This window comes from Nesoenas mayeri (assembly GCF_963082525.1).
Source record: "Nesoenas mayeri genome assembly, chromosome: 5".
Taxonomy (NCBI): domain Eukaryota; kingdom Metazoa; phylum Chordata; class Aves; order Columbiformes; family Columbidae; genus Nesoenas; species Nesoenas mayeri.
In genome coordinates, this window is record NC_137548.1 from 11,636,948 (window position 1) to 11,652,124 (window position 15,177).

General features: G+C 37.9%; 1 protein-coding gene across 7 annotated transcripts in view; it reads left to right on the forward strand.

The window, feature by feature from the left end:
- The window catches only part of CDC42BPB (CDC42 binding protein kinase beta), a 97,472-nt gene that overhangs the window by 53,500 nt on the left and 28,795 nt on the right, over positions 1-15,177 (forward strand). For all 7 annotated transcript variants that reach the window (XR_013922237.1, XM_080346193.1, XM_080346195.1 and 4 more), the window contains exons 6-17: positions 917-1,010; positions 3,467-3,667; positions 5,432-5,680; positions 6,659-6,738; positions 7,725-7,891; positions 7,991-8,110; positions 9,974-10,107; positions 11,411-11,653; positions 13,355-13,465; positions 13,911-14,155; positions 14,332-14,437; positions 15,017-15,141. Coding sequence is in view for 6 of the 7 variants with exons in the window: in XM_080346193.1 (XP_080202319.1) it covers positions 917-1,010; positions 3,467-3,667; positions 5,432-5,680; positions 6,659-6,738; positions 7,725-7,891; positions 7,991-8,110; positions 9,974-10,107; positions 11,411-11,653; positions 13,355-13,465; positions 13,911-14,155; positions 14,332-14,437; positions 15,017-15,141 (1,875 nt within the window). In the remaining variant the exon portion in view is untranslated. The remainder of the gene's footprint in view (positions 1-916; positions 1,011-3,466; positions 3,668-5,431; positions 5,681-6,658; positions 6,739-7,724; positions 7,892-7,990; positions 8,111-9,973; positions 10,108-11,410; positions 11,654-13,354; positions 13,466-13,910; positions 14,156-14,331; positions 14,438-15,016; positions 15,142-15,177) is intronic.

Consider the following 15,177-nt stretch of genomic DNA (forward strand, 5'->3'; position numbering starts at 1 on the left):
ATCTGGATGATTGACCTTTTACTGGTACTTTGTGTGACTTTGAGTACAAAGTAGTGAAATAAAATGTGGTTAATTGGTGGACTAGATTCAACTGACATGCTCTTCAGTAAATCCTATTTGGCTACCTTCCTGATATCAAAAAGAATATCAAGTAATCAGATAGAATGAAATGGGAATCTCAGTTCCATGTCATTTAGTAGCTTAGCATGCTGTATATCGTTTTATACATAAGAATAGGAAGGACACAGTTTGATATTTAAGACTTTCTAATGTTACAGATCGTGTTGAAATGGTATCGCCCTGATCCCAGAGCTGGGGGAATTCAGTGGCATGTAGAGGAACTGCTGCAGGTACATGGGATGCAAAGGTCTTTAGATATCCATAGCAGCAAATGTCCTGTGCAATAGCATGTAGAAAGTCTTGAATAGCAAATGAAAAATACTGGCCAACAGAAATACTGGACAAAATTGAGAGAAGCAGTAAAAAAAGCTTCCTAGATAAGAAGTTAAAAGTTAGCTGTAAGTCTTGACAAAAACGATGAGATTAAATGATTGACTTTTGTCTTATAGTTTTCTTGTCTCAAAAAAATATATTGTGATACATGTAATTTTTAAAGTATGTTGATGAGCTAAACTGCCTGTTACAGTCAGTGTGATTCACTATAGTTGTTCTGCTTGGTTATTTGACCATTCAGAGCTCAACTTCAATGAGCTTGAAAATCTAATGTAATCCAGGGCTTCAGTGTTGCAGGCAAGGTTTTTAGTTGGGCAGGAGGAAAGGGTCGTAAGTAGTGCAATAAGAAGAGTTTGCATCACTGGGTATCCAGCATAAAATCGTTACTCTGATGCAAGGTCAGTCCTTGCAAGCACAGCTAATACTATACATATAACCTGTTCACCTCTTTCTCTTGTAACAGGGACATAAAGCCTGATAATGTTCTTTTGGACATGAACGGCCACATACGACTGGCAGACTTTGGATCCTGTCTGAAAATGAGTGAAGATGGCACAGTATGTATGAAGTGAAATTTAATTGGGTCATTGGTAGTGGGACCTTTTAAGTGAGTTGCTGCTCTTAAAGCTATTAGACATTGTCAATGTGCATCAGGCAGTTGATAGACTGTAAGCTTATTGACATGCTAAAAATTGAGGGAAGAGTGTAACTCAGTGTACTTTAAAAAAAAACCTGACCTCTTCATTTCCTTGTTTTAAAGACTGCTACCTTTTAAAGTTATCCTTTGCTATGTTTTTCTGTCTTTCACCTTTTCTCCTACTGGCCATTTGAGTTCTCATGAGATTTTTATGAACTGTCCAAAGACCCTTTGTTAAAAAAGGAGAGGAATTTGATATTATCTATACATTGGAATCACAGGTGAACAGGAACCTAGAAGCCATGACAGACTTGCAGTATGTAATCCAAAATGAGGACATAACTAAGTTCATCTAGAAATTAATCTGACTACTGCCATAAGAGACAGTTAAAAATGTTTCTGTAAATACATGAGCAACAAAAGGAAGGCTAAAGAGAATCTCCATCCTTCATTGGATGCAGTGGGAAACATAGTGATAAAGGATGAGGAAAAGGGTGAGGCTTTTCCCCAGGTCTGTGGTACTGGATGGGATTTACCCAAGGGTATTTAGAGACCTGACAGAGTTGCTCACCAAGCCACTTTTCATCATGTATCAGCAATCCTGGTCAACTGGGGAAGTCCCAGTTGACCCGAGGTTGGCAAATGTGATGCTCATCTAGGAGAAGAGCCAGAAGGAGGATCCGGGGAACTAAAGGTCTATCAGTCTGACCTCAGTGCTGGGAAGGTTATGGAGCAGAACATCCTGAGTGACATCACACAGCACATACAAGAAAACCATATGAACAGGCCCAGTCAACATGGGTTTATGAAAGGCAGGTCCTGCTTGACCAACCTGATGTCCTTCTATGACAAGGTGATCCGCTTAGTGGATGAGGGAAAGGTTGTGGATATTATGTACCCACAGTTTAGTAAAGCCTTCGACACCATTTCCTACAGCATTGTCCTGGAGAAACTGGCAGCTCATGGCTTTGACAGGCATTTGCTTTCCTGGGTAAAAAACTGGCTAGATGGCCAGGTGAATGGAGTCAAATCCAGTTGGCAGCTGGTCACAAGTGGTGTTCCCCAAGGGCTCAGTACTGGGGCCAGTTCTGTTTAATATCTTTATCAGTGATCTGCATGAGGGGATTGAGTGCACGAGGAGGAGCGGCTGAGGGAGCTGGGGCTGTTTAGCCTGGAGCAGGCTGAGGGGAGACCTTATCGCTCTCTGCAACTACCTGAAAGGAAGAAATGGCCTGAAGTTGAACCAGAGGAGTTTTAGACTGGACATTAGGGAGTTTCTTCATCAAAAGGGTTGTCAGGCATTGGAACAGGCTGCCCAGGGAAGTGCTGGAGTCACCATCCCTGGAGGGGTTTAGAAGGCGTTTAGATGCGACACTTAAGGATGTGGTTTAGAGGTAGACTTGGCAGTGTTAGGTTAATGATTGGACTCGATGATCTTAAAGGTCCTTTCCAACCTAAATGATTCTATGATTCTGTGATGAGTAAGCAGGTTTTTTAATATGCTTTTTACAAATGAAACAGCAATATCATGGTAATTGGCTGTCTTGGGCACCAGATTGGATACACCCCTAAAAGCTAAATCACCTGTGATGTTTTTGTTTGTTTTGTCTAGTTTAGGCTGTTTCCAGGGGTGCCAGTCCTGCCAAGGTATGACATACAACCGATTTTGGCACAAACCCAGTTGTTGGTGACATCCTGTAGTCATAAAATGCCTGCCAACGATTTACCACACTAAAATGCAAAACAGGTTGGAAAGAGCCATTATAACTCTGTGAAACATGAGAACATATTCCCAGAGATTAGAGCTGCTCTGCCACTGCCCTGGTGGTCAGAGCTTCCCTAACACTTGGGCACAGGGCAATTCCCCACCTTACCCAGGTATTGCATCCAGTTGCACATCATGCAGTGAGCATCAAACCCATTTCTGACATAATAAATATAGGATACTGCTTACAGGAGGACCTTGTTTTGTGATCTTTAAATTAAACTTGGCATAGGACTTGAACTCCCTACTTATTCATTTTTCATTTCATTTTCTGGCAGCCAATTACAATTTTAAGGTATAAACAGACAGAAAGGCAAAATATATTGTCCTCTAGTCTTTCTGCGTTGACAATAACTGTGATTATTTTGGATTGCAACTGTGTTCAGAATAAAATGTATCAAATGATTTTATGCAGAAGTAGACTGAAACTTAATATTTGCAGTGGTTGTTACTTTCTTAATACTTTTGTTATTTTGTTGCTGTGATTTTATAAATCCCTTCCAATAATCATGTCCTGGTGTCTCTATTTGTCAGAAATACTCATGTGTGAGTGAGCAGGTTGCTGAGAGAATCCAAAAATTTACAAGAATTGTGTTTGCTTTATTTTTAAGGTACAGTCATCAGTAGCAGTGGGTACACCTGACTACATCTCCCCTGAGATACTGCAAGCGATGGAAGATGGAATGGGAAAATACGGGCCTGAGTGTGACTGGTGGTCACTGGGTGTCTGCATGTATGAAATGCTGTACGGCGAAACACCCTTTTATGCCGAATCATTAGTGGAAACCTATGGGAAGATTATGAATCATGAAGTGAGAGCTGTATTAAATCTTTATGTATTCACTGAGATTATAATGTTTACAGAGAAACTTGCCACTCAAAGATATTGAAGTGATGGTAGTTCTTTGCTTTTTCATGATGGTTTAGAATCATCATGTTTACATTTTGTTGGTTCAGGTTTTAGGAATGCTTGCTTCTCTGAACTGCAGAAATTGAATTCTTTGTCAAATTGAAATTTTTCTCTAAATGCTGATGTTGTTCCTGTTGGAAAATCTAAGCAGTCATCATGAAATCAAAATGAAAACCAACTCTCATGTTAGGCCCATTGAAAGTTTCCTCTGGCCTGTGCAGGAGAAATGAATTAATGCATTATTTACACAGCTGTGCACATTTCTGTCACACTGATAACAGTACAAAAAAGGGAATAGGCAAGTCAACCAGTATAGGCATGAGCTGCATGAAGTACATGAGGTCAGGGGGAGTTGCCTGGAGTGGAAGTGGTAGAAAAACATGAACTTGACCTGCATAAAGAACATGAAGTTGGGGATATGTCCAGGGTCAAAGTGGTAGAGAAGAGTTGGAGCTTCCGGATGCATTTCGAACATTAGTGACAATAAACCGGTTTATGGTGTCCTTTCAAGAGCTGTATCAGGAGGATGTGTTTATGTGCATACTCAGGTAGCCAGAAGCTGTTGCACAGTGTGTTGTGATGAGCACAGTTTGCTGGTGCGGTCAGTGCTGCGCTCTCACAGGGATGCAGTGATGGATATGATGTGAAATCATTGCCGGAGCTAACACCCTGGCTGTGATGAATATAATCTCTCTCTTGCTTAAATTTCTTCAATAAACTAACTGGTTGCAAATGTAACCAGTTGAAACTCTGGCTACCTGCATCTTCAGCTACTTGGGAGGAAATTTGAAGCTTTTGTCCTGCAGAATTAATATTTTAATCTCCTTTGGACACACAATCAGTATAATTTTATGTTTTTCAATTGAAGTTTTAAAGTTTAATTTCAGTTGTGCTGATCTGGTCCCTAATGATCTTATTTTATTTTATTAAACTTTAAAAGTTATATTATAAAAAGGTATGTATACGCTATTGTCCTTTATTGGAAAAAAAACCCCTTCTTGACTATGTAGTAGAACTAGCAATCTAAAATACAGAAAACTTTTCCTGATTTTTATCTAGAGTAATTTCAGATGTTTAGTGATAAGTACAATCTGTTCGTTTGTGATATTATAAATCTTTGCTAAATGTAGAATATATTTTGGTAGGAAAAAGAGCTATTTAAACTATAAATTAGGAAAATACATCATCAAATATAACATTTTGTAAAGAATTTACTACCATAGTGGGTTTTTAAGAGTTGAAATAGATAAAATCTCAAGGAGTACATCTTCAGGCTATCAGTGGATCTGTGACTAAGTATACCAGTGAGAGTCTGCTTTTATTATATGATATTTAATATATTGTAGTGTGTCAAAATTCCTCTATGTCTTTTAAAAAAAATTTGCTTTTCCTATAGAGTTACTGTAATTGGAGTTAGTTTCAAACAGATCTGTATGTAAAAAATTGAGAAATGATTACTTGTCTTAGAAGTCAATATCAGGACAAAAAGTCTATCACTGAATGTATTGCATTGTGCTCTGCCACTGCTCACTGGAACTAGAACAATGTTTGACTATTGATTTCCAGTTTTGTTGGTGTAACTTAGCACATTCTTTTTGAAAATACTGTTGAAAGTTATGGAATTGATTCCTTCTCTAAAAATTTCTGTATTTGTTTTGTTTTCTAGGAACGGTTTCAGTTTCCATCCCACGTTACAGATGTATCTGAAGAAGCAAAAGATCTTATTCAGCGACTTATCTGCAGTAGGGAGCGTAGACTGGGACAGAATGGAATAGAGGATTTTAAGTCTCATGCATTTTTTGAAGGACTTAATTGGGATAACATCCGAAACCTAGAAGCACCTTACATTCCAGAAGTCAGCAGTCCTTCTGACACCTCAAACTTTGATGTAGATGATGATGTATTAAGAAATCCAGTGAGTCTTTATTTTTAATTATTATTAATGCAAGTATGCAAACTTGCCGCACTATAAGGTAGTACTGAGAACTTATTTCAAAATAAATAATGAAAGAGATGAAAAATAAGTCATTTCAAATGTGAAAAATTCAAGTTTTTCATCTCTCTGGCATTTTGGGTTATCGGAAATCATGATCTACTTTTCTAAATGGTAGCACTTGCCAAAATGGACTACTCTTACACTGTCAGTCAAAGTTAAAACATATTTAGGTGGGGAAAAAAACCCTTAGTTGCCCTTTTAGTTTGCCTTTACAACAAGCTAGTGGGGATTTATTCCCTTTCAAAAATGGGAAAATAAAAAGTATCTTCAGAAATACACATATATTGTCCATGCAGCTTGCAGTCCCAGCTGTCCAGGGGAGAGAGCTCACCCTGCTCCTTCTCCACTCACTTGGGAACCAGGAGGTTGGTTTTTGGAGTGTGGACACAGGTGTTCCCCTCCTCCCATTTCTGTTGTGTAGTAGTTTACAAAGTCAGGTCAGGAGGAGCAGAGGGCTTCTGTGGTAATTTGTTCATCAGCTTGTATTGCAGGAAATGAAGAGCTTTTGGCATGTTTTTTTGATTATGTATCTAACCGTAACTAGTATACTAAAACTAACAGCATGCATTTTGGTGCCAGCTCACTTCTAATTAGGAGCTTGAAATTTCGAGTTTTGTTTTATTGGTTGCATTGTGCTTTGAAATGCTGCCCTTTCAAGTGCTGGTTCAAGAGGCTCCTAGATTCAGGTCATTACATTATGTGACCTAATCCGAAATGAAGTTCATCCGGGGACAATGGCAGGCTCTACAATGAAGCACAACTGCCAGTTGTCAGTTGTTATGCGCTGAGGGAAGCATGTCTATTAGCTGTCTTTCTTTAACTGTTGAGGGTAAATCAAATGTCTTCAGCTCTGTGTGGGTTCTCTTTCGGGTTTTCATGCGTGTTGTTTTCATGCAGGAAGTGTTGCCACCAAGTTCTCATTCAGGCTTTTCTGGATTGCATTTACCATTCGTTGGGTTTACATACACGACTGATAGGTAAGCAAAGGATATGTTGTTCATTAAACTTATTTCCCAAATGCAGCTAATTCTAGGAAAATCTCATTTTTGTAAACATGTAGAAAAGTTGATATCCATAGGTATACCTGTGGATAAACATGTATCCTTTTTTTTCCCCAAGTGTCTGAACATATTTTGATCATGCTTATCAAGAGGAGATGCTTTTGGTTTTAATATTTCTGTTTGAAATTAATGAAGTTTAAGGGACTACATGTGCTGCTTCCAATGGGGTATAAAGTTGCTGTTCCTGTATTGAGAGGCTGAGGGCAAATCTTACCCATATTGCATGTCTGCCAGGATTAGCTCGTTGCTCCAAACTCCTGCAGGTAGGTTAAATTAACATAGATGGTTCTGAGCAGGGACAAAGTGCCTCACTTTGCACTTGTTTGAAATGGCCTCCACCTGACTTCAGAGATCCCTCAAACATATACTTGTCTCCGATCTTAAGGTTTTTCAGCACTGTTTGTTATTCCATTAATTTCGCTTTGGGGTTTGTTACCCCATGCAATACTGTTTCAGAAAGAAACAGTACACACACTCGTCCTTTTCAGGTGAATCATGTGGCTTAACTTAAATCCATCTTTGTCACACTTTAAACTCTACTTTTGGGTTTGATTCTCAGCTCTCTCAGTGCAGTTACACTTACCTGCTTATTTCACTGTCAGGTTGTAGTAACCTTTGGCATAAGAGAATTAAATTTTTCAATCATTTAAACAGTTTGCAAAGTGAGTATATGTCTGCATCAGGAAAGTCCTGAATGGAGGTATCTTAATTCTATAGCCACATACAGAGTAGCTAGGGAATAATAACTTTATCTACCCTGACAGTTGTCTCACCAGTAACAATTACTGCACTAATTGTTCTTTTAAATTTAAGGTGTATATTTGCTGAAATCCCAGCATGTCAGTGCTATAGACTGCTGCGAATATTTATTAAAGTGTTCTAACTTATGTATTTGTTTTCAGCTCTTTATCTGATAGAGGCACTTTAAAGAGTGCGATGCAGTCTGACACAGTAACCAAAGATATGGATGTACAGCGTGACTTAAAGAACACTTCACAAATAGAAGGCTATGAAAAGAAAATACGGAAATTAGAGCAGGAAAAGCAGGATTTGAACAGAAAGCTGCAAGGTTAGTGGTTTATATTTCTTTGGATTCTTAGTTCTGCTCATTCGGAAGAATTGCAATGTATTTTATTGTAAACCTTTTCCTTTCTTTTCCTGTTTTAAGAATCGACACAGACAATGCAGAACCTCCAGGGTCCAGTGTGTGTTTCAGTAAATACAAGCCGTGATAAGGAGATTAAAAAATTAAATGAAGAAATTGAACGGTTGAAGAACAAATTAACAGGTAAGCCTCTGGCATGGTAATTAGAGTAATGCAATTTATTTTGCTACTGATAGTAACATTATGTACTGTGTTTCAATAATAAGTAGAATTAATGTTCTTGAGGTGCTGAAAAAAACAAAGGGTTATTTAAAGTCTCATTTAATATTAAGAGGCATTTTATTTTCTCCAGATGAGCACTTAAATTTTTCTTCCACTTGGTTGGCCTGATAGCATATGCTAGCATGGGGAGTCTTGAGTACAATGAATTATGTGGATGTTAAATATTTTGTGATGTTTGTATCCCTAAAAATCTCAGGAGATCCTGTTCTCTTACTCCTCCTTTTTGGGGTGAGTATTGTTTTGCAGGGGTTTTACTTAGAGGCAGGTGTTAGAGACAGTGTGAAGAGAAAATGGGTTGCTCTTCAGTAACATAAGGGGATAGGTGGGGAATGTATAATAATAGTTTGCATTTAAATATTTCTGAGCTCCAGCTCCCTTTGTGTTTCTGTCTCATGATGCATTAATTAGGAAGCACTGAGCTTTGCAGAAAAACAAATACTGGCATCTGTCCTGAGAGAAGACTGACTCATCCATATCACTGAAAATCTGTTGCTTGACAAATACTAGTTTATCCATACAAACCTCCTGTTAGAATCTAATTTTTAGGTGAGAATCAGTGATTAACAAAATGGTAGTTTTGAATCCTAATGACTTGACTGAGGTTTTTAGGTGCCAGTAGTATGTCATAAGTGAGTTCAGATGATGAGTTGCTGATGCTGATTTTCTTTTCATGCGTATTGGCAATATACCCCTTTTGTAGGTGCATGCATTGCAAAAATCAGCTCAGTCCTACAATAAATTCTCCTTGTGTATTCTGGAATTAGGTTTGAGTCAAAATAGCTAGATTAAGGTGCTGCTTGTGCAAATGGTTCAGATCTATTTAGCTCTTCAGCCAATGGTGTCCTGTTAATTACAAAAACTAGCAGTATGGTCTTGTTTAAAAAGAAGCACTGTTGGTTTGTATAGGATGGAAGGAGGTGTGTGCTGAAGTGAGAAAAAGAATAGTACTTTAATCGTTATGGCAGTGCTTGGGATCGCTGAATACATAGGTCCAATATCCTGTTCTGCCGCAGAAATCAGTGGAACTTGAGTGAGGCAGTTGTTGCCTATGCAATTTCATATCGATTTGTTTAAAGGCAGTCTTAAGTAAAACCACATGGAGAATGGTAGTTCATTTTCTTACCAGCTCTAAGACTGAGCAGAAATATATAAAGGTTGTTAGTTTGTTGCACTTAAAGGTGATAATTTCAAATCAAATTTGTTTACGTTTCTTAGAGAGTAAAGAGAGAACTACCAGGAGAACATACCGCCAGGAATACAGGCAGTTGGGTCTTCGGCTCGCCTTGTGCAAGATGTTATTTCCTTCTCAGATTGTTAGTTCCTACCTACTGTAGGAAATAAATAGTCCTTTCCTGTCTTGCTGGACACACTTATGACTTATGACTTATGACAAGCCTTGCTTGTCATATAATGAAAACTATGTACGAGACCATTTACTAGAACTGAAATCAGAACAACTCAGGTTTCTTTCAGTGCTTTCAAGGCCTAGCGGTTGCATTCCTGCAAAACAAAGCAAAGCCCTATGCTACGGCTTTTTCACTTAAAGTGATCATAGTCTTTGGGAGGATTGCTTTAATACACTAAGAAAATTGAAATTATTTGGAGATGTAAATGCCCCAAAATGACCTTAAACAGTCTAAAATGGTGGAAACATGAAAAATGTTGATTTTCCAAGCAAAGTGATGCCAGTTTGCTTGAGTAATGTTACTTGCTTTATTGCTGCAAATTTGCGACCAGTTACCTTAAATATATATTAATCTACAGATATAAGTAAACTGGAAGGACAGCTTGCAGATGCAGTGGCTTTTCGGCAAGAACATGAAGACTCTATACACAAGTTGAAAGGACTAGAAAAACAGTGCAGAGCACTGCGTCAAGAAAAGGAGGACCTCCACAAGGTATTGATCCAAAGAGAGATACACTTAAAAATGGTCATGTAAAGTAATTATAGAATAGTTTTGTTGGGATTGCAAATTTTAGTGGTTTAAATGCTGCATTTTAAAACTATACTGAGATGTTAGTGAACCTGTGGATTTCATTAGCGATACAGTAGTTTATGAAATAGCATGCTTTCTGTTTTGCAAGTCAACAGGTATCTTATTTATCCACTAGATGGATGGTTTTAGTTTAACAATTCTCAGCTGTTTCAATATACACAGACCTATGGCTAGTCATCAGTCCTGTAGATACCAAAAAGCATATATATATATATATATATATATTTAAAAAATATATATATATCTATATATAGAGAGAGATATAATTAGTTAATAGAGCTACATCACTGCTCCAGCTTGAGCCCACTTACTTTTTGTAATACCAAAAGGTTAATTATTGCTTAAGGCTGAGGATGACTTTTATGTAATTGATGAGTTTATTTGCCGCTGTGTAAATTACATCTTTGTTTGCTTCCTAAAATGTAACAGTATCTTAGTTAGAGTCATCAAAATATTTTGCAGTAAAGTAAATAGGGGGATGCATATACTACATACAGCTTCCAGTAATATCAAAAAATATTTTGATATCTGAATACAGACAGCTAGTTTTGGAAAAATTGTTTACGTGGCATTTGGATGGACCCAAAAGTAATCCATGGGCCAAAGTCTCTTGAGTTTTTGTCCACTAGAATTGAGCAGTTTCTCTTCTGTCTCTTCTGGTAAGGGTTATTTACCAGAGCATATAAGTAGCAGAGAAGGTAAATCTGCTCCTCCTGTTTGAACACGTGTCTTTGGGAAGGTTAATGAATGCTCCTGCAACACTCCTACTAATGGCAGAATTGTTTAGAAGTCCTTTGGCCAGTGCGCATTTATTCTCCCCTGAATATGCTATCTGCTAAAACATGCCTTTAAAAATGATTACTATTGTGGAGGTACATAACGGTAACCTGAAATTAAGTTATTTAGCCATGAGGTGGCCTTGTGTAGTCAGATTTATAAGAAAGACAGTAAAGGCACTCTTGGAGCTTACCCAGAACACAAACAAACAAGCAAAAAAAACCCAACACCATTTTCTGTAAATTAAGTATTAGCAATAACATTTCAAAGTTCTGTAAGGTGGTTGAGCTTTCAAGTCATGCTTATGTAGGTCCACATGTAGGTCCACTTCTTTCTTCTTGCAAAGGATATATGGAATTCCAATTGCTTTTATCATTATTATTATTATTATTATTATTATTATTATTGTATTTTTCATTTTAACCAGCAACTTGTAGAAGCCTCAGAGAGATTAAAGACACAATCCAAAGAACTGCGGGATGCGCACCAGCAGAGGAAGCTGGCTGTGCAGGAGTTCTCTGAGCTCAGCGAGAGGATGGGAGACCTGCGGGCCCAAAAGCAGAAGCTGTCCCGGCAACTTCGCGACAAAGAAGAAGAGGTGGAAATGAGCATGCAGAAAATTGATGCAATGCGGCAGGACATCCGTAAATCGGAGAAGATCAGAAAAGAGGTAGCTTGATAAAATAGCTAACAATAACATGTTTTAGCTGCTGCTTAGCCAGTATCTCATGTGTGACTGTATTGAAAAATTGGGGCTGTTAATGATAATTCACTTTGCCCATGTACCATGTATAAGAAATTACCCTGGTACATCTTCCATATAGCTTTGCCTACAGATCACAAAATAGATCTTGATTTTGTTTCTAAATGTTTTACTGATATATCAGAAAACAAACCAAGTCTTTTTTTTTTCATGTTTGTACTCAGGCTGATTTTAATCTGAAGGAAGTTATTCTTGCTATATGCCCAGTTCTTGTGTTTTGATTCTTGTAGACTCTGACTCAAAAGTCAGCTTGTAACCTAGAAAGCTTAATGTCTTACGTGCCTTAAGGTTGGAGTATTCTGACTTCATTTGTTTTTTCAACTGAATTTTTTTCTTCAGCTGGAGGGAGGAATAATGATACCGACTAAATAGGTGGTTTCATTCCTCTGTAGTTAGTAATTGTAGAGAAAATCTGTAATATCTTTAAGCAAGTTAATTCCCAATTAGTATTCTAGGCAACTTACAGTTTTACATAAGATGAAGTGGATAACCAGAAGAGGGCATAAGAAACAGCTGTTGTGGTTAACCTGGAGTATTTTAATCACTGAAAAGTCATCAGATTTTATGTGTTCTGTGGGTGAGGTGTAGAAGAGAAATTCAAGAGCCTTATAAACGTTGCTAGAAAACTTATAGCAAATTGAAGGGTAGTCAATGGAAACATAGTAAGAGATGAAGTTTCTGAGATTTTTATCCATGAATAAGAAGTAGTAGTTAACTGGGAAATGCAAAGGTGTCTGTGCACCGTATTTGATGCGCAGGGCTGTGTCACCTCATCTCCAGAGCAGGGTGCAGCAGGCATTCAAGTGTTGTTCCTTATTCAGTTAAATATTTCCATGCAGGGCTTTCTAATCATCCGGTCTTTGTTCTTACAAATTCCTCTGTTCTCCCTTTCCTAACAGCTGTATCAATCTTCTATTCAGAACATAGTCTATAAGTTCATTATCTTGGCCAACAATTCTAAACACGTTCCTTTGAAAAACAACTTTGCTAGTTGCATTTGAATACAGAAAAGCAAATCTTACTCTTCCTGTCAGGTTATAAAATTGTGCCACTACTGCTTGAATTGCAACAGTTGCTTTACTTGCCACTAAAGTGTCTTTCTGATAAGCTTTCTGAATCCAATAAATGAATGATCAAGCTTATTTTGTTCTATAATTGCGAGGTGAAAGTGTTCAGTGTTCATATTCCGAGTACTTTGCAATAATTCGGCTCAAAGGTTGGGATTTTTAAGCTGCCCAAGTAGATACTGATGCATGGAGCTGACCTGTAAATGTGGCAGACAGACATTGTTCTTTCACAGCTGTAATAACTTTCTAGTGCCATTTACTTCTCTTAGCATTAATAAAAGCTGTGCAGCCATCCCTACATACACATGTTATAGTTCATATAAGTACAAAAATTCATATAGTAATTGTTCTATTTTGTGACATGGATGCCTGAATCAATGAAAGCAAAGCAATTATAACATTCTGAAATGGTGGTTATAATGGTGTAATGTAAAACAGAAATAAGGAAAACCTTGCTGCTCCTCTGTATGGAGGAAAGGAAATGAATAATACAGATAGCACTGTCTTGTGTTGAAATGTCTTACAATTACTCTTGTTGCAGCTGGAAGCCCAACTTGAAGAAGTTGTAGCAGAAGCATCAAAAGAACGCAAGCTTCGTGAGCACAGTGAGGTCTTCTCCAAGCAACTGGAAAATGAACTGGAAGCTCTAAAGGTTACGTTTTTTGGCAAATTTTTACTCATGACACAGGAGCTGGAATAGTTTTTCTTACTCAACTGTTAATACCTGTGGGAGATTAGAAACTACAGCATTACTAGAAGCCTGACCTAACCTGTTCAGATTTTTTTTTTCTTGAAGAGCTTTAATATCTCATTGGACACTAACGTCTTGAAAATCCCCAGTTTATGAATTCTAAGCAGATACTAAACCAATATGATCCGAATTTATTATCTCTGCAACCTATTTGAACACCTTATTAGAGTCATATAATGAGAGGAGTCAGAGGGCTTAATACTTGGAGGCAGGCACTTTTTAAATCTCTCAGTGCCCAGATAAATTTTTTTCCAAAGTGCCACCGATTTGACAATTCCAAGTTTAAATAATGTTCCTCAAATATAAAGATCATAGTCTTTTCCTGATGGTTCCTCTTCTTCTGCAGCTGAAGCAGGGAGGCCGGGCAGCAGGTGCCACACTAGAGCATCAGCAGGAGCTTTCCAAAATTAAGTCTGAGCTGGAAAAGAAAATCTTGTTTTATGAAGAGGAGCTGGTCCGACGAGAAGCATCACACGTTTTGGAAGTAAAAAATGTGAAAAAGGAAGTACATGATTCAGAGAGCCACCAGCTTGCACTGCAGAAAGAGATCATGATATTAAAGGACAAATTAGAGAAAACAAAGCGAGAGAGGTAAGCTTTTGGGCATGATTCTTTAAGTATGGATTGATTTTTTGTGTGTGTTGCATTGCATAGGTATCTGTGAAGGATGGTACATCACCTTAACTCTGTTTATTCCTTTTTGAAAGTCCCAGTCTACGGGTTCAGCAATGTTACAATGTCATTCTATTTCTTGTCCTTCTCCTTAGGCACAGTGAAATGGAGGAAGCAGTAGGAACAATGAAAGAGAAATATGAGCGTGAAAGATCTATGCTCTTGGAAGATAACAAAAAGCTAACAACAGAAAATGAGAGGGTAATTATTTTGTGAAATACATATATATATGTACAAGTGTAATTCTGACTTTGTTACTGATGTTGCAGTAGTCTGCTCACTGATCAGAACAGATCTGTGAATGTTCAGGCATTATCTGAATAAAACAAATGTACGTTTCACCATACAAATGCCAGATCTGGCTAAATAGTAACTTCAGCATCTCAATAATGCTCTTTGTGGGGTTGATTCACACAACTCAGAGGGCATCACCTTCTGATTTCTTCATGAACGCTGCACAGAGAGGGAAGCATTTACAAAGACTTCCTGTCTTCCTGATGGCTTACAGTTCAACTCCATTCCTCTGGATGACCTTTACGCTTACTTTTCCTTTGTTTTAGATTGTTTTATTTGAACTGACAATGTGTTCTTCTATGCTCAGGAGCTGGTCCCCAGTTCCACAAAAAAAACAACCCCTACCAGTTCTTTGGTCTGTATTAGTACTTCCAGATAGCCCAGGGTGGTCTTGTTTGTCCAGATTCTGTAGATGTGTAGACATACACATATCTAAAAAGTCTGAAAATGACAGAAGTCACAAGTGAAATTAATCTTTTGTTTCAGCTCTGCTCTTTTGTGGACAAATTGACAGCACAGAACAGACAGCTGGAAGATGAGCTCCAGGACCTAGCAGCAAAGAAGGAATCTGTTGCTCACTGGGAAGCTCAGATTGCAGAAATTATTCAATGGTATGTGCTGTTAGGAGATCCAGATGGCCACTTTCA